Here is a 17,907-nt window from a genome sequence, read left to right as displayed (position 1 = left end):
AGGCATCCTTGTCTCATTCCCAATCTCAGGAAATTTTTAATGTAATACCATTAAATATGGTTTTTGCTATAGGACTTTTTGTAGATATGCTTTATCAGATTAAGTTACCTTCTCTTTCTGTTTCGATGAGAGTTTGAACCACGAACTGGTATTTGATTTTATCAGGTGCTTTTGCATGATAATCATAATTTCTCTGCTTTATTTTGTAACTATGGTAAATTATTTTGATTGATTTTTAAATGTTAAACCAACTTTGCATTCTTGGAGTAAATCCAACTTGGTCTTGATGTATTCTTTTCATATATTACTAGATTCAATTTACTAATACTTTTTTTTTCAAATATTTGCATCTAAATTCATGAGGAATATTGGCCTATCATTTTCCTTTCTTATAATCTCCTTGTGGGGTTTTAGTATCAGGATTTTGCTAGCCTCGTAAAATGAGTTGGGAAGTTTTACCTCTGTATCTATTCTCCGGAAGAGTTTATGTAAGATTGGTTTTATTTCTTCCTTAGGTATTTGGAAGAATTCACAGTTAAAAACCTCTGGACCTAAAGTTTTCTTTGTGGGAGTTTTAAAATAACATTAAAGAAAATATGAAAATGACTATTTCTTCTATATCAATTTTGATAACTTATGTTTTTGAAATAATTTGTTTCATGTAAATTGTCAAATAATTTGTTTTTATATCCTCTATTGTCTTTCAATATCTGTAGGATCTGCAATAGTATTCCTTTTTTCATTTCTGATATGGGTAATTTGTGGCTTTTCTCTTATTTTCTTGGTTAGTCTTACTAGAGGTCTATCTAGGACCAGTTTGGGGCTTTGTTGATTTTATCTATTATATGTCTGTTTTCTATTTTATTAATTTCTGTTTTTTTCTCTATTATGTCTATACTTTCTTTGGGTTTAATTAGCTGGGTTTTTTTCTAACTTCTGGCACTGGGTAGTTGTCTCATTGGTTTTTTTCAGGCTTCCCTTTAGAAAGCTCTAAGGCTCTAAATTTCTGTCTAGGCACAGCTTTAACTGCATCTCTGAAATTTTGTTCATTAGCATTCAGTTCAAAATACTGTCTAATTTCCATTATGATTTCTTCTTTGACTCATGGGTGGTTTAGAAATGTGCCACTTAATTTCCACACTTTGAGAATGTTTATTATCTTTTAATTATTGATTTCTAGCTTACTTTCATTGTGCGTAGAACATGTGCTGTATGATTTCATTCTTTGAAATTTGATGAGATTTGCTTAATGCCAATTTTGGTAAATATTTCATGTGCACTTGAAAAGAATGCATATTTTGTAACTGTTGAGTGCATTGTTCTAAATATATCAATTAGGTCAAGTTTGTTAGTCTTTTTGTTCAAATCTTCTCTATCTCGACTGATTTTCTTTGTTGCTCGTTTCATCAGTTGCTAAGGAATGAGTATTATAATCTCCAACTATAAGTGTGGATTTGTCTATTTCTCATTTTAATTCTGCCCATTTTTGTTTATATATTTTGAGGTTGTTTTACTAGGTGTGTTCTAATTTAAGATTGTTTAAACTTCCAGAAGGATTTAACATTTTATCATCATGATATATCCTCTCTATATCCAGTAATACATTGTACTTTGAAGTCTATTTTGTCTGGTAATAAAACAGCTAAATCCACTTTTTTTCCCAGTTTTATCGAGATATAATTGGCATATAACTTTGTATTAGTTTAAGGTGTACAACAAAATGATTTGATATATGTATATACTGAGAAATGATTACCACAGTAAGTTTAGGTAATATGCATAACCTCACATAGTTACAATTTTTTTTCTTGTCATGAGAATTTTTAAGATTGTGTTCATTAATGAATGAATGGATAAAGAAAATGTGTTATATATACAGTGGAATATTATTCAGCCATAAAAAAGAAGGAAATTCTGCCATTTGAAACAACATGGATGGACCTTGAGGGCATTATGCTAAGTGAAATAAGTCAGAGAGAGAAAGACAATTACTGTATTAGCACACTTAGATGTGGAATCTGAAATAACCAAACTCGCGGGAACAGAGAAGAAATTGGTGGTTGCCAGAAGTGGGGGTGGAAGGGGAAGAGGGGTAATATGGGTGAAGGTAGTCAAAGGTACAAACTTCCAGTTATAAGATAAATAAGTTCTGGGGAAATAATGTACAACATGGTGACTATAGTTAATAGTATTATATTGTATAAACCAACTTATTTTTAGTTAATGTTTTGTGGTGTATCTTACTTCCATCTCTTAACTTTTATGTTTCCTGTACACTTGTATTTACAGTGTATTTCTTGTAAATAAGATATAGTTCAATTTTGCTTTGATAACCAGTCTGACGTCTTAGTTTTTTAATTTGATTCTTGGACCTTGCCCCCAGATTTTTTGTTTTTTTAACATCTTTATTGGAGTATAATTGCTTTACAGTGGTATGTTAGTTTCTGCTTTATAACAAAGGCCCCCCAGATATTCTGATTCAGAGTTATACATGAAGCCCAGGAATCTACATTTTAAGAAGCGCCTGAGACGATTCTGGTGCAGGTGAACAGTGTTTTGAGGAACACTGGGTGGGATGTGGAATCAGTTTTCCAAGTGGATATGGAAGTGGTTAATGACAGGACTTAGAGAGGCAAGACTATGAATCAGATGCTGACAGGGAGTAAAAGGTATTAACAGTAAGGGAAGAGGGAGGGAAGGGAGAATAGCTAGATGGTCCAAAGCCTCATGCAAGGTATTTCCTATTTTTCAACTCCAGGGTAATTCAAATGTGGAAGAGTGAACAGCATGCATCTGAGAGGGCAGCAGGAGAAGTTTTGTCTTCAGGGTAGAGGCTGGCATCAGTTAATACAATGAGGTTGAGGATAAGAATATAATGGAATTTTATATAATCATGCAGTACGTTTCTAGGAGAGAAGTGGAAAGATTTGGAAGAAGGAAACAATTGGGATTGAATAATGGGTAGAGGAAGCAGAAAGCAGTTTGGGAATTAGAATATGAGAAACCAATTAAGGACCTAAAGTATATGGTAACTGAGGATAACAGGTCTTGAGTGTAGCTGGTAGCAAAATTTCCAAAAGAAACTTTGTCTTAGTAGCCTCCTGTATATGAAGGTGGAGACTCGGGGTGTATCTGTAAGGAGTGCTTCTGCGTATGTCCCAGAGAGCAGATCAATATGAGTTTAGTTAGTTCCCAAGGCCCTGACCAAGTTTTAGAAGTAACAGTAGCGATTTCCTTTGGAAACCCCTGCTTTTGGAGAAAGTGAAATTGAAGTTCCCTTGAGTTAGCTTATGAAAGACTGCCAACTTTTGAACTCCCTCCATAGTTCCAGGGAACAGTGGGGAGGACGTAAAACTGCCCAAAGGGAGACTGGAATAAAGGCTACAGTAGTTGAAGACAAGTGTCATGTAATAATGTGACGGATTTTACTGGAATGAGTGTGTTACTGACTTCTTTAAAGCCAGACTGGCCTGAATTGCATTACCGTGGAAGAGTTGGGCATGTGGGGCTGAAAGTGATCTTGCTTTTATTACTCTTCATTGAATTGGGCTGGTTGATTTGTCTTCTTTGAGAAAAATGCATTTCTTGAGTGACAACATAAGTAAAAGGCATTTTTAAACGATAATCTTAAGGAAAGTTCTGATAGACATGTAAATTATTTTGACTATTGTTGTAATAAAGTGAACAGTTCTTCCCTCTAGCAAGGATGATTAAATCTGATAAAGCCTTTACCTAAATAACTTGAAAGAACACTTTCTTCTGTAGCAGCTTTTATATTGCAATTACAGCTTCTGTGTTACTGAAACCTGACAGGGGATCTCCAGAATCAGTATAGATCCATAAATATGCACTCTTCAGAACTCTTAAAAACATTTGCCCTGTTTAGCTCATTTCACATCTGTTAAGAGCCAACTAAAAATAGAGATGGTAAAGGTGATAATGTAATTGTTTAATTTCAAGTACTGGGTGAAGCTAATAAGCTTAAAGTATGTACTCAGTAATTATTAACATTTTGGATTTAGTATGCAGTGCAGAGGTGTTCATAACTGAACTGAAGGGAAAAGGGAGAAAAGTTTTATTTTGTGGTATTCTTCATTCATTGCTGTGTTCTAATTTTGTTGCCCCAAGTCTAATGGGACCAATATAAATGCATGGCTATGCTTAATTATGAAAACAAAACTTACAGAATTTAATCTTTTCACAAATTATAAATAAGGAAATTGATTTGTCATTTCTAGTTCACTTTAATGGGATTTTTAACTCTAATTTACACATTGCACACAATATCTATTGAATTCCTCTTGGGCAGCATAACAATATACAAGTACTGGGGAGAAAAAAGATTTTTTTAAGGGCAGTCTTCTTACCACTAAAAATATGAGGTGGGAACTGGTAGGTGGGACAAGGTCTTTATATAAATGATCTTTAAAATAATGGTAATAATAAATGATGGCTAACATTTTTTAGTGCTTACTTTGGCTAGGCACCTATTTTACATACTAATCCACAAGCCTTAATGCCCACAACCGTTTGAGGTAGGTACTATTAGCTTCCCTATCTGACACATGAAGTAGTTGAGGCACAGAAGTATTAACTGACTTGTCCACGGTCACAATGCTAGTAAGTGATGGAGGTGGAATTCAAACCCAGACAGTCTGGTTCAAAAGCCTGTGCTTTTGATCACTACTCTGTACTGCCTTTTGTTCCAGAATGGTATTAAGAAAAAGGTATTCTAATGCTGTTAAATACAGTAATGACTAGATTCATATGGAGATTTAAATTTAATTTAAATGAACTAAAATTAAAAATTTAGTTGCTTAGTTGAACTAACCACATTTCGAGTGCCCAGTAGTCACATGTTGCTGGTGGTTACTATATTTGACATTTCCATCATCACAGAAAGTTCTGTGGGATAGCTCTGATATAGAATATAAGTGTTCAAGCGAGAAAGTGAGGTGCTTGTGAAGAATAGAAAATTATGCTGAGTGTTAATGATTGAATGGGTAGCCTGGGCAACGGACAAATGTACTATTCCTTAAGAAGAGGGATTATATATTACAGGTGAAAGAGAAGGAAATGATAGATTTAGCTCTGGACATGATGAAGGGAGGGATCTGTGAGCTATCCAATGTCTAGAAGGCATTTGACGTGTTGAAGCTCAAGAGAGAATTCTGAGTTGGAATTATCTGTATAGGGATAATCCTGAACCATGAGAGCTGATGAGGTTTTCAGAAAGGAAAATTTAGAAAGAGAAGAACTGAGGGAGAACCTTGGGGTATATTTAGAGAGTTGATGATGAAAAGGGCGTCAGAGAAAGATTGATCAAAGAGATAGGAGGGATAGCCAAGATGATGAAATACCGCAAGAGCAAAAAAGAGATGAGAATTTCATGAAGGAGGGATTGATTTTTAGTATGAAATAATATAGAGATATAAGGACTAAGAGAAAAAAAAATTGGATTTGGTGACGATGAAGGTAGTGCTGACCTTTGAAAATGCAATGGAATGTTAGTGGCAGAAACCAAATGATGTGAGTAGGCAGAGAGGAAATAGAAACAGGTTTAAATCAGTGGTTTAGAGGTTAAATAAAGGAGCAGATGGGTACAGAATAGAAAGGGAAAGTGAAGGGGTTTTTTAATTTATTTTTTTATTTTTATTTTTTTTATAAATTATTTTATTTTATTTATTTTTGGCTGCGTTGGATTGCCACGCAAGGGTTTTATCTAGTTGTGGCGAGTGGGGGCTACTCTACATTGCAGTGTGTGTGCTTCTCGTTGTGGTGGCTTCTGTTGTTGTGGAGCACAGGCTCTAGGCGCGCGGGCTTCAGTAGTTGTGGCACGCGGGCTCAGTAGTTGTGGCTCGTGGGCTGTGGAGTGCAGGCTCAGTAGTTGTGGTGCACGGACTTAGTTGCTCTGTGGCATGTGGGGCGTGTGGGATCTTCCCGGACCAGGGATCGAACCCGTGGTTCCTGCACTGGCAGGCGGATTCTTAACCACTGCACCACCAGGGAAGTCCAAGGGTTTTTTTTTTTAATAGAGGAAATGAACTTGGCTGAAGGCAAAACAAGATTACTGGTAAGGAAGAGGCAATTAGCAGACACCTTTATGATATTATTCATTCATTCATTTGTTCATTCATTATATATATTGCATACCTCCTGGGTATCAGACACTGCAAAGAATTAGAAGTACAGCAATGAATGAGACAAATTCAATTCCTACTCCCCTGGTACACTCTTATTGTTGACTTTTTTCTGTCCTTCTGTCTTTTCTCCCAACTCTCTCCTAAGACCTCCTACCTTCCTGACTCTCTTTAATAATAGTTCTACAGGCACACATACTAAACCAAACTTACTAGAGAATATCTACAACATCCACTGCTCTTTCCTGATGTGTATCATTTTCTTTATTAAATTTGTTTCTCCTTTTTAAAAATTACAAACAATGAATAAACTCTTCAAATGAGATAAAACCTTTTATACTTAGTCGTGATTTGATTTCCAATAAAAAGTTAAGACGTGAGTAAATGAGAAGTACCAAAGTTACAGTATGGTTCCTTTTCCCATTTGATGATCAGCATGTACTGTTGCTACCTGTTGAGAAAAATCCTTCTTTATATAGCTGTAAAGTCTGTAATGACTTTAAATATTCGTTCCTTGATGACCTGATTTAAATATAAAACACATTTCTTATAGTTTGGCATTACCCCCCATCATGTTGGGCTCTTAGTATAGCACCAACTTACCACTTATTGTGTCAAGAGCAATGCTTGTTAAAATGTCAAGCTTTCCCTTGGAGATCACTCACCCATATAAAAGATATTATGTCATAGCTATGAGCTACAAGCCACAGTTTAAAGTCCTTAGGACTCATTACATTTGAATTAAGTAAAACTTAGTTTAATTCACCAGTTTGGAAAGAAAGAAGGGTACCTTCTCTTCTAATTCTGGAAGGAAACATGAAAAGATTTAATTAAGGAAGGTATTTTGTGGTGAAGAGTACAGATGAGTGGGTGAATCTGGCTTGGAAGTGTGTGTAGCCAGAAGGGAGCTGGCTAATAGACTTGGTACATTGCAAGGCTAAGAGGGCATGCTACCTGGAAGTTGTAGTACATAGTGGCTATTCTGGAAGGAGTTACAGTCTGTTTACAGTCTGTAAACATTAGACATTTGAAATAACTTTAGAGAAAAAAATGATGTACTTAAATGGTTGCCCAGCTTAATTATGTATGAGAATCACCTAGAGAGCTTTCTTTAAAATACAGATTCTTGAGCCCCACCCCAGAAGCTTCAAGAGTTGTCCAAGAATCTGTATTTTTTTAAATAAGCCTTCCTATTGGTTCTGATTTAGTTTGTTCTTAGAACTGTACTTGAGAAGCACTGGAATTCAGTAAAATAATAAACTGAGTATAAAAAAACCTTAGAGGATGATATATCCTGAATTTATTCCTTGATTTAACTAAACATATCAAAGCATCTAATATGTGCCAGGTATTATGCTATGTTGTAGGCCTACCAAGATGAATAATATGGTCCATGCTCTTAAGCTCAGAGTCTAATAGAAGAGATATCGGCAGATAAATAAGACAGTGTGGTTAGTGAAATGATAGAACTGTGCAGGATGTTATGGGAGCAAATAAAAAGAGTACCTAACTGGCCCTGATTGGTTTTGCAGCCAGGGAGGGTGGCAGGATCAACAAAGCTTCACTAAAGTGGTTGAGCTTTTTGATACCAGGTAACTGACTCCTTATAATACCTTGTATTGTTCGTTTCAGTTGTTTTGCTTAGAAATCTTGATAATATAAATTATAAATTTCCTTGCTTTCATAAACAGAATTCATGTAGTTTAACCTTTTTATTGATGACTTAACATTTTCACATATTGTCAGTTATTTATGCCATATAGCAAAATAGTGATACCTTTTATCACAGTATACAAGATTACTTTCTGTTATCCACAATGGTCCCCAACTGCTGTGATTTTTCTGTTGTCATTTTTGTGTCCTATCCTCTTTGTTGCCAGTCTGCTAATTGTCTTCTCTTAATGTCAATGTGGCTATCTGTAGAATATCTTATTTACTTAAAGTTTTCCTTGGACAAAAGGATTTGGACCAAAAAAAAAATGTGAATAAGTAAAAAGTATGAAGCATTCTGTTAAATATATATTGATATATGCATTTTATGACATCTATTTTAACTATTCAGCTATCTTGCTTTCTGTTATTTCAGAGCCATTTGATATACAGAACATAACTTCTTCGTTTGATAAGCAAAGAAACTGAGACTCAAAGATATCAGGGATAATTAGTAGCAATCAATGAATATAGTCTAGGCCTCCTGATACCAAAAGAGTTCCATTGTATAAAATCAGTAATTCTTAACTAGAGGTTACAGCAAAATCATTTGGAGAATTGTTCAAATTATGCATGCCAAGGACTGGACCCCAAAGTTACTGATTCAGTAAGTCTGACATGTATATTTCTTTTTTTTTAAGGACTTTTTTTTTCAGCTTTATTGAGATATAATTGACAAATAAAGTTGTAAGATATTTAAAGTGTATATTGTGATGATTTACTATATTCTTACACATTGTGAAAGGATTCCTCCCATCCAGTTAATTAGCACATCCATCACCTCACATGTTTATTTATTATTTATTTGGTGAGAACATTTAAGTTCTACTCTCTTAGCATGTTTCAGTTATACAATAGAGTGTTATCAACTACAGTCACCATATTATACATTAGGTCCTCAGACCTTATTCATTTTAGAGCTGAAAATTTGTACCTTTATACCAATTTCTCCCTATTTCCCCCACCCCTGCAACCCCTGGCAACCACTTTTCTATTTTCTGTTTCTATGAGTTTAACTTTTTGTTTAGATTCTACATATAGGTGATAGCATGCAGTTGTTTTTTTTTTTTCTCTGAGTGGCTTGTTTCACTTAGCATAATTCCCTCAAGATCCAATCATGTTGTCGCAAATGGCAGGATTTCCTTTTTTCCCCCGTGGCTGAATAATGGGATAATATTCCATTCTCATGGCTGTATATCACATCTTCTCTATTCCTTCATCCATTGACAGACACTTGAATTGTCTTCATATCTTGGCTGTTGTGCACAGAACATGGGAGTGCAGATATCTCTTCAGTATCCTGTTTTCATTTCCTTTGGATATATACCCAGGAGTGGGATTGCTGGATCATATGGTAGTTCTATTTTTAACTTTTTGAGGAACCTTCATTCTGTTTCCATGGTGGCTGAACCAATTTACATTCCCACCAATAGTGTACAAGGGTTCCCTTTTCTCCACATGCTTACCAACACTTGTTATCTCTTGTCTTTTTGATAACAGCCATATTAAGAGGTGTGAGGTGCTATCTCACACTTTTGATATACATTTCCCTTCTGATTAGTGATATTGAGCACCGTTTCAGGTATTTGTTGACCATTTGTCTTCTTTGAAAAAAATGTCTATTCAGTTCCTCTGCCCATTTTTTAAATTGGGTTTTTTGCTATTGAATTGTATTCTTTATATATTTTGGATATTAACCCTTTATCAGATGTATGATTTGCAAATATTTTATCCCATTCCATAGGATGCCTTTTCACTTTGTTGCTGGTTTCCTTTGCTGTGTAGAAGCTGTTTTATTTGATGTAGTCCCACTTGTTTACTTTTTGCTTTTGTTGGCATGTATATTTCTAAAAAAAAAATCTTGAAAGATTCTGATGTACACCCCTGAACCACCATATTATAATCTGGCTCTTGTCTATATTCTAATAGATAAGGTTGCCATATATCAGATTTCGTTTCTGAAATATAAGCAGTAAATTCTTACAGAGTCTAGACCATGAGAAAGAGAGAGATTTTGGAGTTTACTCTGAGTAAGAAAGTCATTGGAGAGTTTTGAATTGAAGGGGGATATGATCTAACTTTCATTTTAAAATGATCACTCTAGCTACTATATGGAGAACAAATGGAGGGTGGTGGGAAAGTGAGTCGGTGAGGCTCTAGTGGGGAAATCAGTTAGGGGATGATTACATTAATTCAGGCAAAGAGATAGAGGCTTTGAGGGTGGTAATAGTTGAGGTGGTGAGAAATGAATGGGTTTTGGATATTTTTTTAAGGCAAAAGCAACAGAATTTGCTGACAAATCAGATATGCAGTATGAGGGGAGTTAAGTTTTAAGTTAAGAGTTAAGTTAACGCTTAAGTTTTTGGCCCTTCAACTAACTAGAAGGCTAGAATTGCCTTTTACTGAATCAGAGAAAACTGGGAGAAGAATGGGTTTGGGAGGAAGATTGGGATATTATTTTTAAATATGTTAAATTTGAGGTGCCTGTTAGACATCCAAATTGTAGTTAGGTGATATGGTAGTCTGAGGTTCAAGGGACTGGTCCAGGATGGATATAAATTTGGAATTCATCAACGTATTTATGACATTTTAAATCATAAGAGTAGATGAAATTGTCAAAAGAGCAAGTGTTGCTAGATATCCAAGAACTAAACCTTGGAACACTCTAACAATTAAGAGGGTAGAGAGATGAGGACAACCCAAATGGAGACTAAAAAGGCTTAGCCAGTGAGGTGGGAAGAAAAGCAGAACAGTATGATATCCTGTAAGTTAAGTGAAGAAAGTATTGCAAGAGGAGTGATTAGTTTTATCAGATGGTAGAGTAAGATGGAAACTGTTCATTGATCATTGGATTTAGCAGTGTGGAAGCCATTAATGACCTTGATAAGGAATATTTCAGTGGGGTGACTGGGACAAAAGGTGTGACAGGAATGAGTTCAAAAGAGAATGTAAGGAAAAGAATTAGAGACAGTTGAGAAGAGACAACTCTTTGGAGGGCTTTTGCTGTAAAAAGGAATAGAGAAGTGGTATGGCAGCTAGGGGAAGACATGAGGTCAAGAGAAGGTTATTTTAAGATGGGAAAAATTATGGCATGGTTGTTCGCTGGTGGGAGTTACCCAACAGAGAGGGAAAATTTGATGATGAAAGGAAGAATTGATAGAGCTACCTCTTTGATAAGAAAGTAGGGATGGGATTTTATGCATAAGAAGGGGATTTGACCTTAGGGACACAGACAGTTTATCTATAATAGCTGCAAGGAAAGCAGATTATATGGGTACAGATGCAGGGAGTGGATAGATGAGGGAAGAGCAGGTTGTAGAGTTCTCTTCTGATTGCTTCTGTCTCTGGAAGCAAGACTATTAGCTGTGCTTGAGGACAAGGAAGAGAGATTGGAAGTTTGAAAAAGAGGAGTAAGTGTGAAATAGTTACCTAGGGGAGGAAAAGAGGAAATAGACTATGGAACTGATTGAAGGAGAGCTCCAAAGGTAGACTTGAATTTAAAATGAATCCAGTTAGCTTGAATGTATATTTTTCTAAACATTACACTCGCTAGCTGGGTTGCAGACATGGAATACAAGAAAAGGTGGATATAATCAGGGCTGGAGTTTTGTCTAATGAATACTATGTGAGGGAGGGGTAAAGGAGAGATTAAAATGACGAATAGCAGAATTTATGCTTAGTTAGGAAGGAAGTGAAGGTTTGGAAGTGGAAGGGGGGACTTTGGAAGGTGTTAGGATCCATGAACTATAGGGACCTTTGGGGTCAAAGATTATTATTAGAGTTGGAGTGTTAGAGAGAGGAAGCTGCAAAGATAGGAGGTGGTGATTAGAGAGTCAGAGGGTAAGCTGCTGATATGGAATATTCAGTGCTTTAAATTGGAATGAGGGTGTTTATGAGTTTTCTTAGTGGCTATAATAATTATTTTGATGGATTGATTTGTTAGGTTCATGACTACAAAGAAGGAACCCCAGAAGAGAAGACCTACTATATAGAATTTTGGGATGTTGGAGGCTCTGTGGGCAGTGCCAGCAGTGTGAAAAGCACAAGAGCAGTATTCTACAACTCTGTAAATGGTAAAACATTTTTTATTTTTACCATATATTAATGGTCTCAGATCATCTGATGGAGGAATGCTGGACTCAATTTAAGGAAGATCCAAGATACTCCCAACTCTTAATTTAAATCTGCATATCACATTCCAGTTCGTGTTTTTTAGATTCTAACTATGTATTTCAGAACATTAGATATTTGCTTTGTCTAAGTGTTTCTATTTATATTATTGTCATAAACTAAATATTGAGAGATAGTTTGGGTGCTCGACATAAAACATGGAACCTTCCAAAACACTGTCCTCTGGGAGTGCTGTTTCTTCAGTCAACTGAGTATATACCATTAGGAGTCCCATGGTCTAAGCCAGATGTCACAGAGATACTGAGATTTTTTTTCATCTGCTCCTTAGAGAGAGTCCTGTGTAATTATAAAAGCTGCCTAAGGATGTTTTTCGGGGTGCAGAAATTTCATCCAGTTATAGATATACAAACACCTGGAGCAGACTTCCAGGTAGAGGTGTGTAATAGGACATAATTGCAGTTCATAGAGTGCCTACTCTGTGTCCAGGAACTAAACTACTGACACCTGTGATTTACCTATAGAATTTTTTTATCTTCTCTTTTCTTTAATTCATTTTTTACCTTTTTTTTTTCCTGTGAAATATAATTTCAACTTCTCTTTGATTGATGTACCAAAAGATTTGTTATCTTACCCCTTCCTTTCTGGTAGATGCTTAGCTATTAATTGGCCTTCATTTATACTATGCTTAGATCTCATTCTATATTAAGTAAGCATTGTAATTATTCAGTACCATCTTCATTACTTATATTCCTCTTTCAATGTCTTATCCCATATCATAAGGTGTTGTAGATACTTCAAAAAGTAGAGAAGGCTCTTGCCATTGGATACGTACTGTAGAATACAGGATGAGTCATGTTAGTTCAGACCTATGTCGCATTTAGCTCGGAATTCTATCTGAAAGTGTCACAATCTAATTGAAGAAACAAAATATTCATAAATGAAACAAAACACAGTTTAAGATGGTGACATTAATATATGACATCATAATGATACATGATAAAGTACATGATAATGGCATATATTAATAGAATGTATATAAATGAGAAAACAGTAAGATAAGACTGGTATTGTATTAGGTGACTTGCTAAAGAGCAGGAGAGGAAGAAATGAAGCCTGGTTTAGATCTCGGATCAAGTGATAAACTTGGATTATATCGGTCAAATGACTTGTCAAAGTTGACATCAATCCGATTTGGCAAAGGAAAATTTGGATAAATAACACTTTTCCTGTTTAGATCTTTTTGAGAGTTAGGATAAAAATTATAAATAAATAATAAAGTTAAAGACCATTCAAATCCTAGAAACTTTATGGAATTCTGAGTTGTAAGCTTAGTAAGTACTGAAGAAATCCATCTAAATCCATATTTATTTGGTTATCTTTTCTATACCTACTCTCCATTAGTGATTTGTGTCTTCCTTAAATATTATTGAAGTAATTTCATATATCCTATGTTAGTTTTACAAGTAAGACTGAGAGATATTCCTGTTTCTTAAAAAATAATCCCTATTAAGAACAATCTTAATAGGGACTCACAGACATAGAAAACAAAATTATGGTTACCAAAGGGGAAAGGGAGGGAGAGATAAATTAGGAGTTTGGGATTAGAAGATACATACTACTATATATAAGATAGATAAACAATAATGTCCTACTGTATAGCACAGGGAACTATATTCAATATCTTGTAATAACCTATAATGGAAAAGAATCTGAAAAAAAAATATATATATATATCTTAATCACTTTGCTGTACACCGGAAACTAACACAATATTGTAAATCAACTATACTTCAATGAAAAAGAAAGAAAAATCAGTTTCTATGTTCTTCGAGCCTACCTCTGGAACATTTCTCTTGGTAGAAGCATTCAAGGTTCTTTACTCCATCTACCATCCTTAGTTTTCTAAGAAACAGAGCATAAGGATCACTCCATTCAAATACAGTCTATTCTTAGCAAAAACTTTCTTCCCTCAATACCCTACCTCTTCCCACTGTGATGAATGAGGTTGGTAATCCCCAAAGGAAACCTGTAAAGTGTCTCTACCTCTCTGTTTTTAAAGATTTAGAACATATTCTGATCAGCTATCACCCTGACTTCTTTCCTTTGGGCCTCACTGTGTCCCGTCCCTTCTAGCTCATAATCTACAAAGCAGGAACTCTCAGCCCAAATGAAAGAAAGAAAATAAGGAAAAAGGTGCTCAATGCCCTTAAAAGCTCATAAGCCTTAAATAGAGATCCTCAAAAAATAAACTCCTCCCTGTCCATCTAATAGCTCATTTAGGCCTTTGTAATCTTTTCACTCTCCCAACCAAACCCACGCATAGTTTTGTGGTATTTATACCTAGGAAATAAGGAGAGGAGAAAATATCTTCCACTCCTTTGCCCTGAAGTGACTTTATTCTGCCTTCCTCCAGTCTTTTACTGTCAGATTACTTGATTTCAAATTCTGGCTACCCCACTTACCATGTGACCTAGGGTAAGTTACTCAACCTCTCTGAGCCTCAGTTTCCACATGTGTAAAATGAAGATAATAATTCTTACCTCATAGGACCGTTCTGAAAATCAAATTAGATGCCACACGTAAAGCACAATATTTACCACATAAATACTGAATAAATGTTAGCTATATTCTTTAACAGTAGCTTTTTATTCCTTTTTTAAAATCTATCCTTGTTCATGTTTCCTTAATGCCTAATAGAGCCCCTCATTGAGGAAGGTAGAGTGAATGCAGTTGGACACAGGGGCAAGTGTCAGATCTCTATTTTTTCCAGATCCCAGGAGAGATACAGATTTATCTGAGCTAACTGGAACTAGTCAACTATAATTTGCACAAGCACCTTAGCTGCACAATGTCTGTAAAAACTAGAGGAGCCAAATAATTCTAACTCTTATGCCCTTCTTTTTCAAATTTACATATCTTACATCTTGAAGATGGAAGAATCATCAGTTTCACATTCTCTCTTCACAGTAGAATCTGGGTAATATAGGCAAGGGTTGGGGATTTAAAAACCTATCGTCTCTTGATCACAAGATGGTACCCTAAATTTCACTAGGCATTAAAGCTTTTCCTTTTTTGTCTATATCATATTGTAATAACCTGCTTTACCTTTCTGTCTAGGATCTTAACTGATTCTGTTTAATTGTATTTCTAAACCTTATTACATTTTGCTATTTTTCAATCTCTTAAAAGTCCATCTGTTTTCTACTATTCATACTTCTTGACTATCTTTTCCTACCTCCTTCTAGTGGCATATTTCTTTTGCTTTGTTAACTAGATCTCTTACAGGTAGAGCAAGCTTACATAGCTAGCCATTAATCCGAAGAACTAAACGATTAGACTTTTGAGTTGATTAGCTTCAGGTGATCTACAAGAAAACATTTTGTCAGCTAAAGAATAGGAATTGTATCAAATTAAATCAATACCATTTTAATAAATTTTTATTATTAAATATTTTAATGAGTGTAAGTAATATGTGTATATATGATGTCTATGACAGATGCATAATGTGGAAAAAAATACCTTTTTGAATGAATATAATTTCCTATATACTTGAAGTAGTTTTGATTCTTTTTATTGATGAAGTAGTTCTGTAATTAGGACCAGGCAGAGTAGGCACTCATTAAGTGTTGAATGAAGAAAAAAAGAAAAGACATTCTAAAGTTTAATGACATTCTGTCAGCCCTTGTAGAATTTTTTAAAAGTTATATAACTGACAAAGAAAAGCTTTTAGTTAATTATTTTTAAATAATTATTTGCAAGAACTTACAGAGGAAATTTTAAAAGAATTGTGCCTGAGTTTGTTAGTCGTACCAAAATGCATTCAGTAAGCAACCTAATGTTTTGCCAATTGTGAAATGAAGAGGAGTTGTTACAATATTGACATTATTTTCTTTGATTATTTTAGGTATTATTTTAGTCCATGACTTAACAAATAAGAAGTCATCCCAAAACTTGTATCGTTGGTCATTGGAAGCTCTCAACAGGGATTTGGTGCCAACTGGAGTCTTGGTAACAAATGGGTAAGCCCAGATTACTTCACAGTTGGTTTGAAATGCTATAGCAATCCCAGGAATGTACCCTCCAAAATAACATTTTGTAAAATGTTTGATTTGCATATATTTTCTCCCAGTCTGTAGATTGTCTTTTCATTCTCTTAACAGTATCTTTCACAAAGCAATAGTTTTTCATTTTGATGAAGTCTGATTTCTCTTTTATGTATTATGTTTTTAGAATCATGTGTAACAACTCTTTGCCTAATCCCAGATCATGCAGGTTTTCTCCTGTGTTTCTTCTAGAAGTTTTACAGGTTTTGGTTTACTTTTAGATCTATGATCTGTTTGGAGTTAGTTACAATGTGTGAGGGTTTGGTTGAGGTTGATTTTTGTATATGAATGTCCGATTGTTCCAACATTATTTGTTTCTCTGAATCCTAATCTTCTTCATAATGGTCGTTAAATATAGTGGCCTGATAGATGCAAGGTTTTTTGTTTTTGCCTAAGTGGTACCGAGCATATAATACAATACCTGGTTATCTGTCTCTTTGTGATGTTAAGGTGTTATCAGACTTATCCATTCATGATAAAATTCAGCATTTGTTTTTTACCTAATGATTTAAAAAGAAAAAAAGGATTTTGAGATCAAATTTCAACTTGGATGTAAGATTTAATGAAAGAAAGTGAGAAAAAGGAAAGCTAAAAAGAGAAATAAGAGAACAGATTGTAAATATACATATATTATGTGCAACATATATGTTATGTTACATATATACAATAAATATATATGTTAATGTGCAAGAGATTATGAAAGACTGCAAGTGACAAATATGTGTATCAAAGATAATGTTTGATAAAATATATACAAAAAGTTGTATGTAAGCCAGAGTTAGAGTATAGGGGGAAAAAAGTCCTAAAGGAGGGCACTTTCAAAACTTTATTCTCTAATAAAGCAAATTTCAGTTTTGGACCATGTCTCCTAAGTCAACATTGATGTTTGTAAGAAGAATCAAAGGCCTTGAACTCAAACTGTTGTTGGCTTTGATGCGGTAATGAGAATGATAGTATTTTTATGAAATGGGAGGTAACAATTCAAAACAATTTTGTTCCAAGGCTGAACAGTAACTGAGGCTCTGTAAGGTTATTGTGAAGGGCAAATATTTGTTAAGTTCTCGTGCGTGGGCGCACACACGAACACAATTTAGATTATTCAAAGAGAAAGAAGAGTGATGTCAAAGGAAGGAAAAAAATTATGCTCACCTGGTTTGTATTGATTGGGTTATGCAATATTGATTTCCTGTCATAAGGTGTTGCAACCAGATTTTGCTGACTGTTATAAACTGAGCTTATAATATGTCAGAAATCCAAATCTGTTTCATTTCTCATACGTGGGTAGAATTTATATTAAATGAACAACATTGAGCTCTATGTTCCTCTCATTAATAGAAAGACAGTGACCCAAGGCCACTAACCCTAAGTGATTCTTACTACCTGTTCTGTGTCTCCCACAGCTCTCGTGTCAGGACAAACAACTATTTGGTACTTAATTCTTTCCTTTTACTATTCATTTTGCATTTCAGCTGTTTCTTTCCCTTTCCATTTGTTGAATCCATCTTTCCCCAGGCTGTAGCATCACCTATGGTTGATTTATTCTGGCCTTCAGCATTCCTATTTCTGATTTTCCCAAAATGATCTATTTTTCTTTACTATTCATAGACAGAAATGAGTATGGTAGGTGTAAAGCTTATCCATACCCCAGAAGGTACCCAGAAGCTTGACATTTTCCCCTCTGGCAAAAGGCGTGACTGCCGTGCTAGGGTACTGGGTTTTCTCTCCACTGAGGTTTGAATCCACTCTCTGCATCTACCCAGAAAAATTCCTGAGCTGTTAGCCTTAGAAGACAGAGCTTTGGGAGAAGTCAAATCAACCTACTT

The 17,907-nt window shown here is 35.0% G+C and overlaps 1 protein-coding gene across 2 annotated transcripts in view; it reads left to right on the top strand.

The window, feature by feature from the left end:
- The window catches only part of RABL3 (RAB, member of RAS oncogene family like 3), a 37,838-nt gene that overhangs the window by 8,570 nt on the left and 11,361 nt on the right, over positions 1-17,907 (top strand). For both annotated transcript variants that reach the window (XM_061193148.1, XM_061193147.1), the window contains exons 3-4: positions 11,794-11,923; positions 15,886-16,000. In XM_061193148.1, coding sequence (XP_061049131.1) covers positions 11,794-11,923; positions 15,886-16,000 — 245 coding nt within the window. The remainder of the gene's footprint in view (positions 1-11,793; positions 11,924-15,885; positions 16,001-17,907) is intronic.

Source organism: Eubalaena glacialis, chromosome 6 (assembly GCF_028564815.1).
Source record: "Eubalaena glacialis isolate mEubGla1 chromosome 6, mEubGla1.1.hap2.+ XY, whole genome shotgun sequence".
Lineage (NCBI taxonomy): Eukaryota > Metazoa > Chordata > Mammalia > Artiodactyla > Balaenidae > Eubalaena > Eubalaena glacialis.
The sequence above is the reverse complement of the archived record's forward strand: the minus strand, read 5'-3'. Positions and strand labels throughout refer to the sequence as shown.